This window comes from Prenolepis imparis, unplaced genomic scaffold (assembly GCF_030444845.1).
Source record: "Prenolepis imparis isolate NDT839.2.m4 unplaced genomic scaffold, iyPreImpa1.0 SCAF_12, whole genome shotgun sequence".
Classification (NCBI taxonomy): domain Eukaryota; kingdom Metazoa; phylum Arthropoda; class Insecta; order Hymenoptera; family Formicidae; genus Prenolepis; species Prenolepis imparis.
Window position 1 is genome coordinate 11,735,055 of NW_028141170.1, and position 24,493 is coordinate 11,759,547.

Sequence of the window (24,493 nt, forward strand, 5' to 3'; positions counted from 1 at the left end):
TATTGCACAATTACTTTAATTTATAATAAAGAAAACATTATACAAACAGTGCACAATAATGTAAGAATTACATCAATCCAAGAAGCTAGTGGTTTATTGATTAAATTTTTCATTCTCTAACTTGATATTTTTTTCCCACAAATAATATTATGTTACTCTATTTTTACTGAAGATATTCTAAAAGCTAGCAGTTGTAACTGTAACTGATTGCTCAATATGTTAAAATAAATATTTAATATTAAATGATTATTGTAATTTTTTTATTACATCAGCATTTTATTCTTCTGTAATTCATTTATCTAATTTATTTATTAATTTTTCCACTCTTTCTTTAACTATTAACTATTAATTAATTAATATCTTTGTTATAATACATTTGCAAATATAATTTAAAAATGTTACATTTGTTTGTACGTATAAGATATAAAATTATAATTCTAATTATACTTTTTAAAAATTATATATAGGTAATAAGAGATAATATATAAATATATTAAATAAAATATAATTTAATATATTTGTACATAACATACATTAAATAAAAAAATGCTTCCTCTGCAAGTAAATAAAATTTCCTAAAGCTTATATTTGTAATTGATACATCAGTCTTTCTCTTGTTTTGTACTATTATCCATTTCTAAACTATCAATAATAAAATAAATAAATTGTATCACATATGTGAGACATTTAACAAAAATAAAAATTAAGTAATATCACACATTTCATTTAATATTTTTAAATATATTTAAGAATATTTTTCTTTTGTAATCTTATTTTGAATTTTAATCAGAATATTCAACGTAAATCTCTGTAAATCTCTATATGTAAACTCAAGAAATAAACAAAACATGTTTTATAACATAAAAAAATAAAAAATGAAAATTAGAAAGATTTTTTAAAATATAAAGTTATACTATGCAAATTGCAAAAATATTTTTTGGAAAAAAAGGGTTAACCAGTCATCCTCTTCTATGCATTATCTCTTCGCAAATATTTTTCAAATAATGTCAAGAATCTCTCTTGCATTTCTATATTCTTTTTATGATGCTCTTCTTTTTGTTTATACAGTACTTCCGTCAATGTAGATCTGTCACTAGATGTTTTACGTTTCCTCACATTGCGTGTGATGCCATAAGAAGTATTTGGTACTGCGTTCTCATCGTTGCATTCCATGATGTTTGTATGACTTCTTTCTCTTATTCGAAATCCACGAGTACTAGAGGCAATTGAGACAGGCAATATTTCCGGCCTAGTATTTAGAAATTCGTCAATCATGTCGAAATATTCCCAAGTTTCTGGAGATTGACCAGTTTCATTATTGATGTCTCGTACATGCTTATATTTTTGTTTTAAATTCTTCCATTTTGTAGAACATTGTTCATCAGTGATGTTGTATCCTCTTTTATGGAAATTACTGGCGATGGATTTCCATACTTTTTTCTGCATATAATTCTTTTTATTTATTAATGATATTTTGTCTTTAACTTCTTGTATTAATAATTTAATGGTCTCTGCATTCCACTGAAATCTACAGTTTTCTGTAAAAAATATGCTTATTGAAATAATATAATGTTTCTTATTATAAATATGTGAACAATAATTAAAAACAAAAACTATTAAATTAAAACCTTCTTTGATACTAATTTTTTTTCAATTTTATGATATACTTACCAAAATATTCTTTCTCAATGGATCTATCCTCATTTGCATCCATAGTTCAAGTGTGTCTTCAAGCTGCTTATAAAAAAATATTTAATTAAGTTATAGATTAACAAATAATATGAATGAGGTTATGAACAATTCGTTTCTTTCCAGAATTTTGTCAGTAAAACGTATACTTCTACTATTAATAATATTGAAAAGAACATGAAATGTTAGTATTTAGAATAATAGTTCAAAATATAATAATAAGATACATACCTATTTTTCTATTTTTATTTTAGTTAAATTTCTTCGCAACAACTCACGATTCATTCAATCTAATCCGATTATTACTGAGACAGCAAACATAATCCGACTAGTCTAGGGGATTTTCTGATATGAACCGATTGAGTACCACTGCTCGGTCCGATTAGAAATCCGATCATTTGTCGTAAACACCCTTGGTGTTGGGAAAGAAGATAAAGTTGATATAGTAATTTTCAATACTGCCAACTTTATCTTTTTTCCCAACACCAACAAAATCAATTTTCGAATACACCCAATATGTCGTCTGTCGAAACGCAGCTGATGGTCCAATGAGAGAATTTCTTTTTCGAAAACGAGATCTCATTGGACCATCAGCTGCGTAGTAGAGTAGCCCAATGGCTTTCGTAGATATAAGTAAAATAGCCCAATCGGCTATCAGTCGCCACAAGTTAAAATTCAGTCGCCAAGTCCGTACGTAAGTAGCCTATTTGGCGACATGTAGCCCAATCTGGCCACCCTGGGCTCGGCAGGCCCGGAGGTAATTGGAGGATGATGACATTACCGACCGGTTTGATCTGTACAAAGGATAACAAATAAGAACAGTTTACCCAGTTTACCCTTACCAAATCATATTATACATATATCATATGTATACTATATATAATATTATACACATTATTTTTGAAATGACATAAAAAATGTAACAAATTTAAAAGCCAAATTTCTCTCTCTCTCTCTCTCTCTCTCTCTCTCTCTCTCTTTCTTTCTCTTTTTCTTCTTTTCTTCTTTCATATCTCGTAAACAAGCATTGAAATCTCTCTCGAGGTTTAATATTTCTTATTTTACTTTTCTGGCTTGTTTTATTTATGTGACAAATGGCTTTTGTTTGTACTAAATTTTTTATATTTTTTATTTTATATTTTTGAATGTAATTTTATTAGATTAATAAGATTTTTGCGATTAAAATGACATCAATTATAACATAAATTGGATAATTTTTCACTGAACAAATAATTCAAATTACATATTTAATTAAAAATTATCCGATTTATGTCGTGTTTGGTGTCATTTTAATCGCTAAAATTTCATTAATCCATTAAAATTATTTTTAAACCGATAAAATGCAAATTAAAAGTTTTAATTTTTATTCAAAATATATTTACATTCGTGAATTTATTGTAGATAAGGAAAGGTTCTCGATGTCGTCGAAGGCAGAGCGAGAACGAATAAAGAGCGAGCGAGATGACGTATCATCAAAGAGTTCCGAAGTCTCTCTCGCGAGGCTCCCTTTATCTATAACCTTTCATATCATATGACATGTTACTATAGAAAATAAAATTTGTATAATTCGCAATTCATCGGTTTGAAAATAATTTTAATGGATTATTGAGATTTTTGCGATTAAAATGACACCAAACACGACATAAATCGGTTCATTTTTAATTAGATATGTAATTAAAATTTTAATCGCTAAAAGCCATGCGATAACCAATCAACTTGCAACTTTTCTGTAAGAGCCGAATTTGCGTATACGTTTCTCTTGCGAATAAATTCAAGAATCGAGTCCCAGGTCTTTGGCTATCTGTCTATTAATCTGTGGTATCACCCATGGACCTAAAGATGCCTTTTCACGCGGATGCTCGACGCTCATTTTGAGCGTCAAAGTAGGTCACGTGATCAAAATTGACGCTACATTGTGAAAAACGCATGAAAATGATTTTAGCATCGAATTTATAGCGGTAGTACCGTATATAACCTCCGTATCATCATGTCATATAGAAACCAATATTATATGTGGTTATGCGAGTGTACAAAAATAATATCAGAACAAAATGAAAACATAAAAAACTTTTAGCAGCAGTTCTGATAAATGAATTACAAAAACAGAAAAGAAGAAAGTACCGAAAAAAACGTTATTGGGTAAATCCAATATTCATAGAACGATATAATCATGGATTTTACCACGCAATCTTTCCTGTCATTATTTTGGAAGAAGCGAAATTCAAGAATTATTTTCGTATGACACAATTTGAGGAATTACTCAATTTAATAGCACCATTTATTATAAAGCAAACAGTGATTAGAGAGCCTATATCTGCAGCAGAACGATTATGTCTCACAATAAGGTTAATTTATACAATTGATTTTGTTATATACTTTTTATTTATCTACTTATCTATAAATAAAATTTGTTCTGTAAATATTAAATTTTAAACTCAATTTCTTTGCACACTGCACAGCAGGTTTGGATCAGTTCATAATCCTAACAATAAAAAATAATATAGTTATTATTAATCAATTCTTTTTTATTATATGTAATATTTTTTATTATATGTTTACAAATTTAAAATTATCATGTTACTTATTTCGGTAAATATGTAGAATGTATATATTTCTTCGAACAAATAAGCTTGATGTTATTGTCCATACAGCACAGAACATTGCAGTTACATTGCGGCAATGTTACAATCTTGCAAGTTGCAATGTAACGTTGTAGAGACATTACAGAAACATACAATTGTAATATTTCATGAGAATGTTACAGCAACATTCCAGAACATTACAAAAGCAATATATATATATATATATATATATATATTCAATTTTTATTTATAGTCGCTAAATTTATTTATTTATACCGTTATGACGAATCTTAGATCCAACCATAGATATATAGGAAATATATTTTTATACATAATATATATATATATATTATATATTTATTATAATGTTAGCGATCTCCGATGTAGCGGGATGCCCGGGAGATCATCTTATATGTATTCTGTTATTATTATCGTGTCGGGTCGTTGTCGTGTTTTCGTATATATATTTGTATCTATCCGTTGCCTCGATTTTACTGTATACTTCTGACGAAGCGTGCCATGCCGTGATTGGCTTGATTTGAAAGAATAAGCGTTTTAGCCGAGTGTTCATAAACGGCGACCGCTCGGTCGAGCGCGTCTCTCTCTCTGAGAATTTATAAGAGTAAGAATAATAAAGAGCTTATACGATAATAGAGAGCTTATAGAAAAGAGTTAAGAGTTCGAATAAAATATATATATATCTCTCCTATCGACATCCTATCGACTACAAAATCAGAAGTGGGATTGAGAATTCGTGCGTCGACCTCTCGAAAGAAAGTGCAGCATGAGTGTGCAGGGCAGTGATTTCACGGTGGTGGAATTGAAGGAGGCTCTGCGGACGAAGGGGCTGCCGACCGGAGGCTCGAAGGCTGAGCTAATCCAGCGGTTAGAGGAGGACAGCGATTCGGGCGTGTGGATGGAGCTGAGTAAGCAACGGGAGGCGTTGCGCTCGGCGGGTGCATCGGACCCCGGCGCGTGGAGTACGGATGCTGTGGAGGATGAGGTGGAGCAGGCCGCGGCGGCGCGAGAGCGAGGAGGCGCTTCGTCCGCTCGGCTTGAAGACTTGGAACGCGCGGAATTAATTCTTCTGCGTAAAGAGAGAGAATTGTGGGAGAGAGAGAAAGTAATACTGTTGAGAGAGAGAGAACTGTCTCGCGACGCGTCGGTCGCATCGACGGAGGTGTCTGGTGGTGCGGTTGTTAGAGGCGTTAAAGAGCTGTTGCCGGAATTCGACGCGAGCGAGAATACATTTTGGAGGTGGAGAGGCCAGCTCGAGCTTCTACGGGACACCTACCGACTTGACGAGAACGCGACCAGAATTCTGATTGGCTCCCGTTTGAAAGGTGCATTAGCGTGGTTTTACTCAAAAACCGAACATCTAACGCTAAGGATAGAAGATCTGTTGAGAGAAATGGGGCAAATGTTCGATTTGCGCCCGGCTAGACTGACGCTCCGGAGGAGATTTGAGGCTCGTGTTTGGAGGGGGGACGAGCCCTTCTGCAATTATTATCATGAGAAAGTGATTCTTGCCAATCGTGTCCCGGTGGCGGAGGACGAGCTTCTCGACCACCTCGTCGAGGGCATAGCAAACGTACAGCTGCGGAACCAGGCACGTCTCATGAGGTTCCGGTCGGGGGTGGAATTGCTGGAGGCCTTCGAGAGCATCGTGATCGAGCGAGGGGACAGAGGAACGGGACCGTTCGGAGGAACCGGTGGAGCGGGATGGAGAGGAGGTGGTGCGAGACCTGCCGTCGGCGGAGGACCTGGGGCGTCGTCGGCGGGGCCAGGACGGACGGAGAGCCGAGGAGTCGGTGCGGAGCCGGCTGCCGACGGGGGAGCCGGATTGCCGGGACCAAGGCGAGTACGGTGCTATCGGTGCGGCGAGGTGGGGCACGTTGCGGCGCGGTGCGGGCGGCCGCCGACGGACCGTGCGTGCTATTTTTGCGGAGCGTCGGGGCACTTGGCGGCGGAGTGTCCCGGGAGGCCGGCGGGGGCGGGGCCGGCGACGGGGTCGGCGGAGATCACGTCGACGGATGTGGCTCGGCCCGGTGCGTTTTCGGAGCCTTATATGGTTGATGTGAGTATCTCGGCGGCGGACGAAAGTGCGAATTATGATCGTGCCGACGGTGCGGTGGTCGACTCGGGATCACCGATTAGCCTTATTAAAAATAATAACGTTCCGAGCGAATTATGTTCGCCTGTCGATGGGGGCGCGGGTCAGTTTCGCGGAATTGGTGGCTCGTTGCTTCGCGTTAATGGTATTTTTTATAGTATGTAAAAATTCAGGACGTCCGCATAAAAATAAAGTTTTACACCGTTTCGGACGATGCCATGACCTACGATGTCCTCCTCGGTAGAGATTTCCTGACTTGTCCGTTGATACGAGTTTCGTTCGGGGAAACTATCGAGATTGCAGCGGTTAAGGCGGCGAGCGTTGGTGGCGAAATAATGACGATCGAAAACTGCGACGAGGCGGTTAACATGCGTGATGAACTCCGAAATAACGAGGATATCGGCTCATCAGAAAACATTAGGAAGAATTACGAGAGCGAGATTGTTCACCGCCCGGGGGGGGGCGCGCGAGCCGCGTGGATGCGCTCGGTCGTTGCCGCGGCGTCCTCGTGCTTGAGGGCAATACACCTAAGCATACGATTTGCCAAGATCGCGACGACGAGATCGTAAAGATTCGCGACGAGCTCGAAAAGGGCGAAATAAAATATTATGAATTACGCGACGGCCTGGTTTACCGGAAGGATAAAAATAAAAAACTATTATTTTATGTACCTCGAGCGATGGAAAGTAATGTTATCAGGACGTGCCACGATGACCTCGGTCACGTGGGTATTGACAAAGTCATCGACAGGATAATTGAAATTTATTGGTTCCCGCGGAGGCGAGATAAGATCAAAGAATTTGTGGCGCCCGATCAAATGCGTTCATATGTGAAATTGTAATTAAAATGAGTTTTTCGGATGTGCACTCATCTGAGATGCGACAAATTCCCGTTATTTAATTCGCGACATTCATGACCACGTTAGGCCGGGACGGCCTAATGTCAGAATGGCCGAGCTGTTAGCGATCTCCGATGTAGCGGGATGCCCGGGAGATCATCTTATATGTATTCTGTTATTATTATCGTGTCGGGTCGTTGTCGTGTTTTCGTATATATATTTGTATCTATCCGTTGCCTCGATTTTACTGTATACTTCTGACGAAGCGTGCCATGCCGTGATTGGCTTGATTTGAAAGAATAACCGTTTTAGCCGAGTGTTTATAAACGGCGACCGCTCGGTCGAGCGCGTCTCTCTCTCTGAGAATTTATAAGAGTAAGAATAATAAAGAGCTTATACGAGAATTAGAAAAGAGTTAAGAGTTCGAATAAAATATATATATATCTCTCCTATCGACATCCTATCGACTACAATAAAATAATTTATTTTTAAATATATAAAATATATTTATTTATAAATTATATATATATATATAAAGTTGCCGACATCTAGAACATCAGATCACATTTATTTATTTATTATTTATTATATATATATATATATATATATATATATTTCTATGTCTATGGATCTAACGCATCATCATCGATGAATAAGACGGCAAGTTAATATGTTAATTATTCTGCTGAACGCAAGTTATCGAACCATTGGACGTCCATATAATCTCCATAGCTCCATATGACATCTATCTCCATAGTGGATGTCGAATAGATCTCTAATAGAAATCCATATTATCTCCACACTAAATAAATCCATCATAGATGTCCATTAGACATTTATAGTGGATGTATGATAGATATTCTATATATTTTTAATTTATATACAATTCAAATTTTTATTAAAATGTTTATTAAATTCTAAAATATAATTAAGAAAATGTTATTACTAAGCTAAAGAGTTTTTTTTATGCCAAAATTTATACAATAGCATTAAATAGTCGTTAGTTCTTTTATTTACCGCTATGCGCCGCGCGATGCGCTATCTATCTCGTATTTAAGTTTTAGTCATGAGAATTATATATAGCTTAGCAGAAAGCGGCTATCAAGATGTCATAAATATTTCTTATTAAGTTTAATTTTTCTGATACAATTGCAATACAGGGAATTATAATGTTAAAGTCTAATTGTAAACAATCTTTTGGTAGATAGAATATGATTTCTTATTGTTTGTATATTTATTTATACCTAAATAAATTTATATTTAAAAAAATTTACAAACGCGGAATTTTTGCTAGCAAAATAAATAAACAAGTAACATTACTGGATGGTTGCAGTAACGTTGCATTCTTCAAAATATATTACATTGCAATGTTGCTGTAACGTTACATTGCAATATAACAAAAAGCGGACATCTAGCCGTTGCCGCAATCTTGCAGCAATAGTGCAGTAATATTTCGCAACCAATTTGTAATATTGCAAAGTTTCAATGAAACTATTCTGCAATATATCTGCAACCTTTCGGTGCTGTATGGGTGCAAACTTTGATGAGTAGAAAATGGTATTTAGAATAGTTGCTCATCACTATTTATAAAATTTCTAATGTTATAATATTTAAGCAAAAGCTAGAAAATTCATTGTATTGATAGAATAAATAAAATGCACAGCATTTTAATATAATATATTTATTTAACGAAATTACTATTTATCTAACTGAATTTAAACATAACATAAAAAACATAAACATAACATAAATATAGGATAATTAAAAGTAGATCTTACATTAAATAAATACAATAATACTGATTCGCTAAACTTCCTAACCTCAAAAAGTATCATTTCTAATTTATTACTCGATTCATTACTTTTTTTATTCTTTTTGTAATATTGGATAACAACTTATACGGCACAAAAATATTGCAGCAACATTGCAGAAATATTTCTTTGCAAGATTGCAACATTGCAGAAATGTTGCAAAATGTTGCTGCAACATTGCTGCAATATTGCAGCAACGGTAAAATGTCCGCTTTCAGCAATATTGCAATACAATATTGCAGCAATATTGCAATGTAATATATATATTATAATGCTTTGTAATGACATAATAATTGGTATTTTTACATTCTAACAATCTATTGTCCTATCTACACCTAATAACACTGAAAAAACAATTTTGTTGACATAACCAAAATTTGGTAAACCGTTCCAAATAATTTGGTTAATATATGATTAACCAAATATTTTATTGTTCCAACTAAAATAAAATAAAAAACATTTCAAAAACGTGTATAGTAACTATGGCTGCTTTCCTTTTAGGAGACACACTTCGACACAGGTTAACGCACTCGAGCACTGTTGTTACAGTATAAATGGAACGCGCTATGCACAGTATGTGCACGAACTTTTAATACCTAACCTTAGATTTATCCTAAAGTTCTCAAACAGATTTATCGTAAGATTTATCGTAACAAAAGAACTTCTCAAACGTATACATATACTGTTTACGCTTGTGTGCGCATGCTACCGGGACTCATTTTTAACATCACTAGTCAAAAAACACACTCAAACTCTCCTCTCGAGCAGAGTCGAAGAGTGTTGATTGAGTTTGAATGAAATTCTAAATGGAAAGCGACGTGTGTCGATTTGTGTCAAAAATGTCGATTGTGTTCCCTAAAAGGAAAGCAGCCTATATATATATATATATATGTGTGTGTGTGTGTGTGTGTGTAAGTTGATAATAATTCTTTATTTTAATATTTTATAATTCACAAGCGGTCACCATCCATCCAAGTATTAACCGTGACAAACGCTGCTTAACCTTCAGTGATCGGACGAGAACTGGTGCTGTTGTTGAAGCTATTTAAGTTGTTTATTATGCCAATTTGAGTAACAATTTTTACAAAACTAATAAACAAGTTTTTACATGTATGACTGTTGGCAATATTTTATAATTTAAAATACTTGTATATAATACTTTTTTTTATGAAGGTATTATATAATTTGCACATACATTATATTATACATCTATGCAATTAATAAACTGATTTTTTGAAAATATTTTTTAATAATATTCAAATTTTATATATATATATATATATATAATTTTACAATGTTGCTGCAACATCATTATCGCATTATTGCAGCAACGTTCCATATTTATATTTCAATAATGTTGCTGCAATATTGCATTGCAATATGCAAGATTGCAATATTGCTGCAATATTGCTGCAAGGTCCTGTGCCGTATGGGAAATTTAATTATATTAATTTTGTATTTTACTCATCACAATATATAATAATATGAGGTTTCAGCCAAATAAATGAGGAAATATATGTATACATTCTGCATTCTTATTTTGCTTTTTAATAATAAATAAATTTACTAATGAATTCAAAATAAAAGTTTAAATTAATTAAATAACTAATATTTTACTTACATGTTGAGATTCCATTTTTATTTTTTGACACGATCACACGACACAAATTTGTACTGCTAAACAGTATGACGGCTTGACGCTAAAAGCTGAGAAAATCCAGCTTTTTGTTCGTGACGCTAGCATCAAGTCAAAGTCACGTGATCACGTGCAACGCTGAAACGAGCGTCCCATGAATTCGCACCTTAAGAAGATATGGATGGAGTGTAAAGCCTCTGCGGTGTGAAATTTGCGGTAAGGGGGGTGGTTAGTGCGGTCTCTTTCTACAAGCAACCTTCGTGTGTTTCCGTCGCATATCGCAGCCGAAGGTTGCTTTTGGAAAGAGACAGAAAGCGTTTTCCATTTACCGCAAATTTCACAGCCCCCTTGCCTATATGAGCACTTTACACTCCATCCATATCTTCTTATGTCCATGGTATCGCCGAATATCACATATGCATTAACACAAACACACAAACTGTCAATTTTGTAAGATATTATATATGTACTAACACAGATGCATCGCTGCCATTTTGTTGTAAGGTGTCATGGCCTCAGCTTTTTTGACAGAGTTAGCGATCTAGGTTTAGTATAGACATCTGTGACAGGAATAGATGTTTTAGGGAATTCCAATATTTTCTAGGAAGACGATTAATAATTCTGACTCCAAGCGCTCGTTTAAATAATTTGATATTGTTTTAATGTTAATAGCAATAATATTTTACACTAGTATTTTATTCTTTAATAGTTCATTTAATTCTAAGCGTTGATTATAGATAACAGTTAAAATAGGCGCTAATATTTTTAAATTAAAGATTTAAGTACGTAGAATATTCATCTATTTCGAAATTTGTTTCGGGCAACTGAACTTCCAACTGATCAATTAATTCCGAAAGCGAGGTTTCGTCTTGAAAAGTGTATTCATCAAAAGGTTGAATATCTTGATTTAGTTCTTTAAATGGGTAATTAAATAAATCTAATCCCTCACAGCACATTAATATCCCCATAAGGTTACAACAATCTCAAATTGTAAGATTGTAACATTTCACGAAGATTAATAAACCTGCCATTAACCTCCCACCCAATAAACACAAATACGTCCTATGTACGTACGACGGACGTCCATGTCGGACAATGCGTAAATCCATCGGACGTCCATATCAACTACAGCGGACGTACAAGGGACGTCCAAAAGACGTCCGTTTGCAACTCCCCTGGACATCCATAAGATGTCCATTATTAGCCATTTATATGGACGAATTATGGATCTTAAATGGATAAATTATGAATCTAATGGACGAATTTTGGACGAAATTCAAACCTTTAATGGACATTTCGGCTCCTTATTATATGCATGTATAATTCATAATTAATTATAAGTAATAAATTATTAATAACAATAATTTTGTAGCAAACTGAAATACACTCGTCAACAAAATTAACGCATATGTATTTTAAGTCAAAATTTCGGATAATTTCAAATAAGCATAACTCCGCTAAAAATGATCGGATTTGAAAAATTTTTTTTTCACTGTCAAGCTTGAAGTCTCTACTTTAAAAACCATTCGTCAGATTTTTAATTTATCCTCCTCCCCCGTACGCCACTGCTTCAAAAGTAAGGACGTGTTTTGTCTAAAAAAAATTGCGTACTTCGACGCACTCCACGGGGTGAAATAAATTTTTTTCGCAAATTTTATCATAACTATCGTAAAATGTGGATTTTTTACTACAAATTTAAAAAAAAAGCAAAGTTTGTACGATTTTTTTTCGCGGAGTTATTACATATGAAAGTTACTCATACATTTTTTCCATTTAATGACTCCAAACCCTCTCTGCTGTGTGTGTGTGTGTGTGTGTGTATGTGTGCGTGCGTGCGTGCGTATGCGTGCGTGCGTATGGTTAGGAGAGGGAAATGTAGGAATGTTCTCATTCAAAATTGTGTGTTCCCGCCTCGTCTTCAGATTACTTCTTCTATATGTTCACGCATATTAATGCATGCTCTAATTGTTGTTTAAGGAATTTGAGCCCAAATTTACACGCACGCACGCACGCGTGGGCGCATACACACACACACATACACACACACACTATGCGTCAAATCCAACCAGCAACCTCGTGGTGCGTGTCGGGTAATACTAATGCTGGCGGTAAATGGAAAAAATGTATGGGTAACTTTCATATATGTAATAACTCCGCGAAAAAAAATCGTACGAACTTTGTTTTTTTTAAAATTTGTAGTAAAAAGTCCACATTTTACGATAGTTATGATAAGATTTGTGAAAAAAATTTATTTCACCCCGTGGAGTGCGTCAAAGTACGCAATTTTTTAGAGACAAAACACGTCCTTACTTTTGAAGCAGTAGCGTACGGGGGAGGAGGATAAATTAAAAATTTGACGAATGGTTTTTAAAGTAGAGACTTCAAGCTTGACAGTGAAAAAAAAATTTTTCAAATCCGATTATTTTTAGCGGAGTTATGCTTATTTGAAATTATGCGAAATTTGACTTAAAATACATATGCGTTAATTTTGTTGACGAGTGTATTTTTATTTTTTATTTATATTGGTTATTATAATAGTTAATCTGTTTTATTACTCTCTTGTTTTTTATGTGTAATTATTGTTAAAATGACATTTAAAATTTATAAAGAAAAAATTTATGAGCAATAATAAATTTGAAATGCAAAATTAATTTATATATTTTTTATATATTTATATATTATTATATTTTTATAATATCTATAAAATATTACAGAAAATTTCTTATTTTCGATTTTTATTCATTCGGACATTATCTGTCTAAATGAATAAAAATCATCCATTAGATTCATAATTCCCTAAGTTGGAATCGTGTCAAAAAAATTAAACTTGAAAAATAATTGACATATTTAATCCTAAGCCGCTTTTTGCATGCTTTATAAAGCCAACGGCACACGGTACGATTTTTCGTACTGGATCTGTTAGTATTTAGTAATATATTAAAAATATACTAATGAGAATGCAGCATTTCTAGTATCTTACTAAATATTAGCAGATCCAGTACGAAAAATCGTACCGTGTGCCGTTGGCTTAATTCTCATAACTAAAACTTAAATGCGAGATAGATAGCGCATCGCGCGTCGCATAGCGGCAAATGAAGGAACTATTACAAGATATAATAATATCATAGTAATATTTTGCAATGTCTCCATAAAACATTAAAATTATAATATTTGCACAATGTTACTGCAAATTTGTAATATGGCGCAATAATGAAATATTTATGCAATATTTCATGCTGTAGGGGAGTTTGGTGGACATCCTGTGGACGTCCAAATATTGACCACTGATGGATGTTCGAAATCGGACATACAGTGGACGTTCATTTCATGTCCATGGATGTACGGACGTAAAATGGATATAAAATGAACGTCCATAGGACGTCCTGTGCTATCTGGGCAGTAACATGTGCATGTTCGTCAAAACTCATTCCCTTAACATTCCAGAGACCTTGCAAGGCATGTCGTATTAATATTCATATAACATGCCAATAATCTTTTAATATTATTTTTAAGTAAGTAATATTCCATATATCAGAAAGATTGCAGGCATAATTAAAATGTTTGTCTATCTATGTCATGTTTGCTATGAAGTATATATTTATTACACATTTTAAATTATATATATATGGTATGCGTATTTATTAAATATTTAATAAATGTGGATATAACAAAGAGAGACAGAGAATGTGTGTGTGTGTGTTATACTATATTTCTTTGTTAATATAATCACATTTCTTCAAAGTATGTAATTATTAATATAAAATAAGGAATAATAAAAGCTATATGTAATAAATAACGTAAAGAAAAATCATAAGAAATATGCATTTTTGATAACTCAGAGCACTCATAATAGTGCTATGAGTTATCAAATTTTTATGATTTCTTTCTTTATATTATTTATCATTATTAGCTTTTATTCACTTTCTTATTTTATCAACATTTATAAATATACTTATGAAAGAAATAATAGTAGGATGGGGTGGAGCAATAAGAAAGTAATTATTATGAAAGAAAAATATGGTAGCGTAGAAATAATATGCAATAAGAAAGTAATTATTATGAAAGAAATATGGTAACGTAGAATAGTGCAATAAGAAAGTAATTATTATGAAAGAATTATGGTAGCGTAGAAATAATATTATGAAAGAAATATGGTAGCGTACAAATAATTTATTTACTTCCTTATTTTATCAACAATTATATACTTATGAAAGAATTATATGGTTGCGTAGAAATAAGAAGGTTTTAACTATGAAAGAAATATATCACATATATGTTGTATTGCATATGACATGTATGTAGTATGTAGTATAATATTGCAAAATTCTACTATTTCTTTCATAAATATATATATATTATTATATATTATTATATAAATATAAATATATATATTTATATTATTATATAAATATAAATATATATATTTATATTATTATATAAATATAAATATATATATTTATATTATTATATAAATATAAATATATATATTTATATAATAATTGCAACTACTTTCTACTTTGTTACGCTACAGTCTTATTATTTCTTTCATTACAATAACTACTTTTCTGTTACGCAACCATTTTACCAACTTATTAACAATAACAAAAGAAAGTAATTGCAAATATATATACTTATGAAAGAATTAGTAGAATCTACAGTTTGCAATACTATACTGCATACATCAATGTGAAATACAATCTGAAATGCAATAGCACATATGTATATGTGATATATAAACTTTCACGACTTTCTAATTTCACTACCATTCTACTATTTTTTCATATGTAATTGTTGGTATAAAATAAAGAATAAGGGCATATTCCGATATGCCAGTACTGAAAAGCTATAGTTTACGTTATATATATTATATATTTTCAGTACTGGCAGTGATATCGGAACATAGGGTATGTGTGTTTAAAAGAAGTGAATAAAAGCTAATAATAATAAATAACGTAAAGAGAAAAATCATAAAATAAAATGTACATTTTTAATAGCTAATAGCATTCATAGTGCTATGAATTATCAAATTTTTATGACTTTTTCTTTACATTATTTACTATTATTGACTTTTAATCACTTCCTTATTTTATATGAACAATTTTTATACAATTAAAATGAATTTTTTATTTATTCTTTTATTATTAATAAATCATCATCATCCTATGCATGTGACTGCTTAACGCGCATCTCATCAAAACTAACACCTAACCTATAATAACCTAATATTAGAGAGATCAAAGAGCGACTTCAACGCAATCTAACATTGGCCGCGTTCAGCAGAAAAAGCAGCTTTGCAACTGTTGTAAAATTCGTGAATCTGATTGGTGTATTCTCTTAAGGGCAGTCTACAATGGCAGTAAGCAGTATAGAGTAAGCAGTAAGCATCAGTAAGCAGTATGAAATGGGAATTGCCCATTTCGTTACTCTCGGTCTTTACATCCACTAAAAACAGTATACAATAGCAATAACAAGGCTATAGGAATAGAGAGTATACTGTTTTTAGTGGATGTAAAGACCGGGAGTAACGACGGAACGGAACGGACATGCGTGATGAGATGAGAGAGAAAGTATGAAAAAAAAACGTAAATAATACTTTGGGTTTTAACTTTAACGTGTGTGAAAATAACATCTTGAAACACATATAACGATGGATGGAAAAACAGTCTTACTAGTTATGTTAAAAATACTGCGAACGGTGAACAATTTGCCAACTTGGCATGCTGTATCGGTGTTCGAGAGAATGCGAAAGCTGTATTTAGGTTACATCGTTTTATTGCAAAAGCAGGAAAATACGAGAAAGAAACGGAAATTCTGGGTACGGCCAATGTTCACGCATCAAATGAGGCATTTACAAGGTGCAAGTGACAATTTAGTCGTTGAGATGCAAATAACCGATCGTGAAAAGTTCTTCAATTACTTCAGAATGACTCCGAAAATATTTGAAGAACTGCTAACGTTAGTTGGATCACGAATTCAGAAAAAAGAAGTTTGTCGAATCCCAATATCACCTCGTACAAGATTGCAGCTGACTTTGCGCTGGTTAGCATCCGGTGACAGTTTAGCATCTCATTCGTATGCATTTCGTATTGCATCCAATACAGCATCCAAAATTGTAAAGGAGACTTGTACCTACTGCATTGTGGGAGGTTTTGAAGGATAAAGTTTTTCTGCAACCCACTGTTGAAAATTGGCAATAGGTTGCTGACAAATTTCAGGAAATCTGTCAATTTCCAAACTGCATTGGATCTATAGATGGGAAGCACATTATCGTTCAGGTACATATCTAATACAACCATTTTTTATACATTTTTTAAAATAAATCTAACATTATTGTATTTTTGTTAATTGTAGGCACCACCGAATAGTGGCTCGTCCTACTACAATTACAAAAGTAACCACAGCATCAACCTACTTGCCGTGAGTGATGCGAATTGTTGCTTTAGCATCGTGGACATCGGAGCGGAAGGGAGGCGTAGCGATGCCGGTGTGTTTGCTAGTATAGTGACCTTGCTCGTCTATTGCATACGAATTCACTTCAACTGCCTCCGGACAGGCATTTGGATAGTAGCGGATTCAAATTTCCATATGTCCTAGTAGGGGACGAAGCATTTCCACTAACATCTTATATGATGCGACCATACCCTCAAAGTGGGAACTTAACTGTTACAAAAAAAATCGGAAAGAACTTATTCTGTTTTAAGTGGCAATGAGCGAAATGTAACGTCGACTGGAATTGAAAATGTACGTAATTACAGTGCGTGAAGGAACGTTGAGGCTATACGAATTAGAGAGATTCCTTTGCTACGTATTTTGAAACTTCGAACCCACTTGATTGGCAGTGGAAAAAAGCTCTAAACAATGAGTATTAAATTTCTATTATGTATTATAAGACAATAAAGAAACCTTACTTTTTTTCTAAAAATTATTAATAAATATAAAAAGATTGTACACTTCAATGAACTTTACATACAAATGTATGTAATAATAACAAAACACACTCTGATGATGTTTTTCTAATACAACGGCGTTTTAAAACTTGCGGCGGTCAGAAACACATGCCCGATCCGTCCGGAATTGAGGAAATATACGCGTTCCGATCGGAAGGAACAGTAGGAACAAGAATTTACTAGAATTCTCTAGCAGAATCCGATCCGTCATTCCGATCCGTGCTTAATGGGACGGCACCCTTAGACGACGCAATTCTTAATTCTATCGTTGAATTATATTTTTTACGAAGGTTCATACTTAAATACTCTATTTAATTTCTTATATATTAATAATATAATTGATTAATTACGGAATCATTCTTTAGAGATTTGAAATTATAACAACAAATTACAAAAGTCTGTCTGTACTTAAGTTTAAATTTCCCAAATTATTATAAGTTATGATTCCACAATTTACATTAAAACCTTGTAAGAATTCCTTAAAGATATGTTATCTCTTGATCATACTTATAGAATCGTTATTACATATGATTCATTCGAATAATTAATAATAAAAATTTCGACAAGGAATATACCTATATATAATATATCTCAAATTTTAATTATTGTATGAGAATTAGCGTAAACAGGATTTTATAAATATGATAAACTATCTTATTAATGGCGCATTGTATTGCATCGCATTGCTTAAAATTGCTGATTATGATCTATGGATGTTTAAAATGTTAAACATAGAACTCTTAAGGCTGGATTATAGAGGCCGTAAACTTTTTCCGTAATCGTAAATTTAAGGATTCAACCAATCGCGTTGCTTGATTCGGCAACGTGATTGGTTGAATCCTTAAATTTACGGTTACGGAAAAAATTTACGGCCTCTATAATCCAGCCTTTAGGGCCTTCGCACACGAATTGCCGTAACCGTAAACTTAAGACATAAACATAAGCTGAGAACCAATCAGATTTAACCGGGGAGCACACAAACTTGCATAGGTGCATAAGCGTATGCATAAGAAATTTGATTGGTCCATAAACGTATGCATAAGAAAATAAACCAATCAAATTTCTTATACATACGCTTATGCGCCTATGCAAGTTTGTGTGCTCCCCGCTTGTTGCTTTAGCTTTATGCATTCCAGAACACAACAGAAATGATGATAAAGTTGGCCATAAGCTAAAGTAACTACAATTTCAACCGGTTGAAATTATAGTTACTTTAGCTTATGGCCAACTTTATCATCATTTCTGTTGTGTTCTGGAATGCATAAAGCTAAAGCAATAATCTGATTGGTTCTCAGCTTATGTTTATGCTTAAGTTTACGGTTACGGCAATTCGTGTGCGAAGGCCCTTATGCGGGGTCAGGAAGAATAGAGATAAGGAGGCCGAACTATGTGTTTGGGATGTGCGACCAAAACCGAGGCCCGATAGTAGTACCTATAGGTACCTATAGATGACATTGCAATCACAAGATGCTCGTTAGTTTGAGAAAGAGGATAGATTGCAGGATGTAGAGCAAGAAGGATAGAGAATGACTAACACAAAAGTCCACCGTGTACGTGTGAGTCCCGTGAGGCAAAAGCGCAACCTTGCGGAGCATTAATAAACTACAATTAGGCTCGACATTTGGTCGCACATTTCGATAATTCCTCAATGCTAGTTCGGGGTCTACAATAGAGTCGTAAAGTCATAAGTCGTAAGAAATTAACCAATCACAGTCGATTATTCTCCTCACATTCAACTGTGATTGGTCAATTTCTTACGACTTACGACTTTACGACTCATATTGTAGACCCCGCATTACGTTTTTTAGATTTTAACCTAATATTAGTATCGGATATATATATACACATAATAGATAATAATAATTGTTAGAATTCGTAACGAAGTATATTATAAAGAAGCTATTAAATTCTTTGACTATATAAATATGGACTGCTAGTGCTAGCTTATATCGAAATCCAAGACCTGTTGCGACATCAATGACCAAGTATAGTGAACAGAGGAACTAATCCTTGTGAAGTGAAAGCTTTGCTACAAGTTTGCTACTTGGTTTCCTCTTGTTTTTTTTTTATCATTATCTCTTTTTTATTTAAATAATAATATTATAATGTATTTTATTTTTATCTTTGACTCAAAGATTTCGTTAAATATAACCTTGATGTGTTTGAAATTCCTGCTTTTTAGTCATCGGAGCGGGGCCTAACTCTCGCAATATATCGCAATATATCGAATTAATGTTGAAATCTTTCTTTAGCATTGTCCATATAAGAAAAGTGGGAGTAACTGGCAGTCTCATGGAGGTAAGAAATAATAGGGGGGAGAAGGACCTTCGCACACGCCTTCCGTAACCGTAAACTTAACCGTAACGTAAGGATTTGACCAATCACGTTATTTGATTCGCGTGATGTACAACTGAAACAAGCAACGCGATTGGTCGAATCCTTACGTTACGGTTAAGTTTACAGTTACGGAAGGCGTGTGCGAAGGCCCTTAAAGGCTGGATTATAGAGGCCGTAAACTTTTTCCGTAACCGTAAATTTAAGGATTCAACCAATCACGTTGCGGAATCAAGCAACGCGATTGATTGAATCCTTAAATTTACGGTTACGGAAAAAATTTACGGTCTCTATAATCCAGCCTTAAGCCTTTTAAGTAGGAGGGGTAACAACACCAAATGTGATTGGTTGGCCACAGTAATATGGCGGTTTGTATTTTTTTTTCATCTTATCTCTCTCTCTCTAACCTAACTGAACCAAGTAAGTGAGAAACACGTTTGGCGAATAAATCGGATCTCACATTAATTTTGTTTAAAAAAAATATAAAAGTTATAAAATATTATAAAACAAAATGCCCATGCTACTAAATACATACAGATTCGCTTACAATAGGCTTGTTTTCTATTCCTGAACTGATGCAATAAGTTAGAATGAGACAATAAAGTATATTTTGTCTCACTCTAACTTATTGCATCAGTGTGCACAGTTCAGCCAGTGCAGGAATAGAAAACAAGCCTTATATGGCACAATATATATATTACTATTATACATACAATATATATATACCGGGTGTCCCATTTTAAAGGACCCACTCAAATATCTCAGAAACACTGCGTTAAATCGAAAAATGTTTCCTACAAAAGTTGTAGGGTTTCGAGGGGGACATAACATAGTAATATTCATATGACCTTGGGCGGCGCCTCCAAGATCAAGTGAAGATGAGAATGAATTTTTTAAATGGAAACCCATATTTTTTATTATAACATCTTTTTCTACTAATTAATTTGAACAACTTTTATCTGAAGCATTTTTCTATTTTCCTAATATTTTTTCTTCTTTTCAAAATTCATTCTCACCTTCATTTGACCTTGGAGACGCCGCCCAAGGTCATATGAATATTACTATGTTATGTCCCCCTCAAAACCCTACAACTTTTGTAGGAAACATTTTTCGATTTAACGCAGTGTTTCTGACAATGAGATATTTGAGTGGGTCCTTTAAAATGGGACACCTGGTATATATATATATATATATATATATATATCATATTTATAAATATTATTTATGAATTTTTCCTTTTTTTGTGTGTGCTTTCATCACTATTTCAAATGTCGCGCTTCGATAAGCCACACCAATATGGCGCTTAGTGTTCCCCCCTTACGTCTGCTTGCTAGGCAAGGGGGGTATATCCTCCCTCCTGTTATTTCTTACCTTCATGGGCAGTCCATATTTATATAGTCAAAGATTAAATTCTATTTAGGGTGCGTTCGGTTTGGGCGCTCACGCGCTGTGAGCGCTCACGCTTATAAGCGCTGTTTTTAATCGTTCGGTTTGGTATCTGAGCGCTTACATGACAGTTAGAAATACCGTTCGTTTTGGCAATTGTAAGCGACTATAAGCGCATCAAGATGGCAGACGATAAGTTAATTATATTTGCGCAAATATACGCTTTACTTCATCTGCCGTTCCATATATTTTGTACACGCGGTCGGTTTCCATATATCTTTAAAAATAACTATTTCTGTTATAATGCTTGTCATAAGCCAAATTCACTGGTCTAGTTTCCACCAAAGCCTTCAATCCGATTCTGCTTCGGTGCGAGTCGAATTTAATGTACTGTTTCCACCGAAAGTAGACTAGAAGCGAGGAAGATTGATATTTTAGGAGAACCAACTTAACGCCAACACTTAACTTTTGCTTGTTGAATGTAAACAAATTTAAACTCTGAAAAATGTACATATTAATTGAATACAGAGATAATTGAGTTGAGATAAATAAAAGGAAAATAGATAATAAAATAATTTTGTTGAATTATCAGTTAAAAATAAAAAGTAAAGGTTGGCACTATCTACTTTCAACCGTGGGTACTTTCCGATTCACGCATGATGCGCATGAAGTGACAGAAAATCTATAGTTCATGTCACACATATTATAGATTCTCTGTCACTTCATGCGCATCATGCGTGAATCGGAAAGTACCCCATTTCCACCGACTAAATTCTGTGTCAATTCGCTGCTACTCCGGTAAAGTTTGTAGTGCGAAGCGGGAGTGAAATGAACCAGTCAGTCGCATTTCCATCGACTTAAAATTTGGTTCTACGCCGCACTAGGTGCGAATTAACGCATCGGTGGAAACTAGACCACTGATACCATGCACTAATAATGCGTTCCGAAATGAACGTAAGCGCTTACGCTTGTTCACGCTCACGCTTCCCTACCTCGCAGGAATAAGCGTTTCGCTGGGTCCACAATAGGTGATTTAAGCCCTAAGCCTTAAGAAATTGATCAATCGCAGTCAAGTATGAGGAGAAAACTCGACTGTGATTGGCCAATTTCTTAAGGCTTAGGGCTTAAATCACCTATTGTGGACCCAGCGTTTGTGAGCAGAAATTATGACGTCACGATGACGTCATTAGTCGATCTGTGAGCGCTTACAACTCCAAAGCGAACGATGTGAATAACGCTTAAAAGCGCTTTAAGCGTGTAAGCGTGTTAGCGCCCAAACCGAACGCACCCTTAAGCCTAGTCTACAATAGAGTCGTAAGGTCGTAAACGTAAGAAATTGACCAATCACAGTTGAATTCGAGGAGAATAATCGACTGTGATTGGTCAATTTCTTACGTTTACGACCTTACGACTCTATTGTAGACTAGGCTTTAGTCCTAAATGGTTGGGCGCGCGTTCTGGGGTCCCGAGACGACGCTCGGTTGGTCACGTTGCTAGGGTTTAGATGGTAATTGCCAATCGAACTAAACGGCGGTGGTTGGCTGCGAGTGGTGGACCCCAGATTTCAGTGGGATTGATTTATGTGAAAGAAAAAAGCAGAAACAGTTCGATTTTAAGGTAAAAATTAAGAATAAGGCTCTGCGCACAATAGAAAAAATATTAGGAATAAATATTAAATATTAAAAATAAGAATTATTTTAAAATAATAAAATCGAAAAAACTCTGATATAAAAATACAAATTCGAGTATAAAGGACTAATAAATTACTAAAAGCCGTATTTGCATCTTTAAGGCTGGTATTCATAGTCCGTTCTTATTTCAAGACCGTCTTAAGTAATGTCTTAAGATGCAAATACGGCTCTGTGATTGGTTAATCGCATCTTAAGATTGTACTTAAGACATTCTTAAATATAAGAACCGACTATGAATACCGGCCTAAGGTGCCTTTTCATGCTAACGCTCGACGCTCATTTTTAGCGTCAAAAGACGTTACGTGACCAAAAATAAAGATACCAATTCGTCAATTTTGGTCACGTGACGTCTTTTGACGCTAAAAATGAGCGTCGAGCGTCAGCATGAAAAGGCACCTTAAAGGCTCATTCCGACAGGACGCGTCAAGCGTCAAGCAGCGAGTAGCAACCATTCAACAACCAATAAGCGAGGTAATATTAACAATGGCGTAAAAAATATTGCCTCGCTTATTGGTTGCTGCTCGCTGCTTGACGCTTGACGCGTCCTGTCTGAATGAGCCTTAAGGGTCGGCAGGCGGACCGGGCAGACTCCGAATTGATGTTGGAGACCTCGCGCGGTGACAACGCGAAACTCCGGTTTCAGTGTTGCCAACGTTGAGAAACTAACTCTCAGGTTTTATATAGTGGTGCATGTCTGTACACGTACACACACCATTGCATTGTTCACGCGGACGCACGGTAGAGAGACAAGGATCGATAATCACGTTATCCTTGTTCCTCTACCGTGCTGATCACGTGCTCATGCTACACGCGAGATACGGCCTGAAAATGCTTTCTGGCCTTCCGTAGCAGAAGGCAGGAATGTAGCAAGGCTAATAAGCACCCACTTATTGTAAATTTTATATATGCTTATGCACATATGTGCGTATATTATATATAAATATATATATAAAATTATATATAAATATACATCACTAAAAATTATATGTATGTTTTATAATTGTCTAATGATAAATAATAACAGTAAATTGAGAGTGAATTAGTATACAAAATATATGTTAGACACGGGTACTTATTAGACTTGACAATTTATTGCTTATACTTTTTTATCGATACTTTATGTATAGTCAGCGCGATAGAGAGACAAGAATAAGAGAACGAATATAAATTAACAATTGGCTTGTAGCAATCATAGATAATATTTTCAATATAAAAATTTTTAAGTTTATATCGCCTTTAAAAAATATATTTCTGATTTTTCTATATTCCAATATATTATAAAAAAAATTGATATTGATATATTTGAACTCAAGTTTTCTACGAGATTGAATATTCTTGCATTGAGCCATCATACATTACTCCTAAGTTCTTTCACGTTATAATTGTATTTATGTATATAGCAGAGAGAGAGAGAGAGAGAGAGAGAGAGAGAGAGAGAGAAGTACTCTGCGTTGATACCACTGCTT

At 34.3% G+C, this 24,493-nt stretch overlaps 3 protein-coding genes across 4 annotated transcripts; 2 read left to right on the top strand and 1 right to left on the bottom strand.

Moving 5' to 3' along the window:
* Positions 1-744: 744 nt before the first annotated feature.
* LOC145943747 (uncharacterized) lies at positions 745-2,066 on the bottom strand. Of its 2 annotated transcripts, none has more exons than XM_083051546.1 (3): positions 1,921-2,027; positions 1,672-1,737; positions 745-1,538 (listed from the first exon to the last, which is right to left on the bottom strand). In XM_083051546.1, the coding sequence occupies exons 2-3, from the start codon at positions 1,712-1,714 to the stop codon at positions 970-972; spliced, it is 612 nt and encodes a 203-aa protein (XP_082907672.1). In that variant the 5' UTR covers positions 1,715-1,737; positions 1,921-2,027; the 3' UTR covers positions 745-969. The 2 variants fall into 2 exon arrangements, with proteins under 2 accessions (XP_082907672.1, XP_082907671.1); XM_083051545.1 differs by having other exon boundaries at positions 746-1,538; positions 1,672-1,734; positions 1,921-2,066.
* A 2,949-nt stretch (positions 2,067-5,015) lies between these two features.
* LOC145943705 (uncharacterized) lies at positions 5,016-6,557 on the top strand. Its single transcript, XM_083051474.1, has one exon. It carries the CDS (start codon positions 5,056-5,058, stop codon positions 6,547-6,549), a length of 1,494 nt encoding a protein of 497 aa, XP_082907600.1. The 5' UTR covers positions 5,016-5,055; the 3' UTR covers positions 6,550-6,557.
* Positions 6,558-6,602: 45 nt separating this feature from the next.
* LOC145943707 (uncharacterized) lies at positions 6,603-6,953 on the top strand. The gene has a single exon (XM_083051476.1). It carries the CDS (start codon positions 6,603-6,605, stop codon positions 6,951-6,953), a length of 351 nt encoding a protein of 116 aa, XP_082907602.1.
* Positions 6,954-24,493: the final 17,540 nt, after the last annotated feature.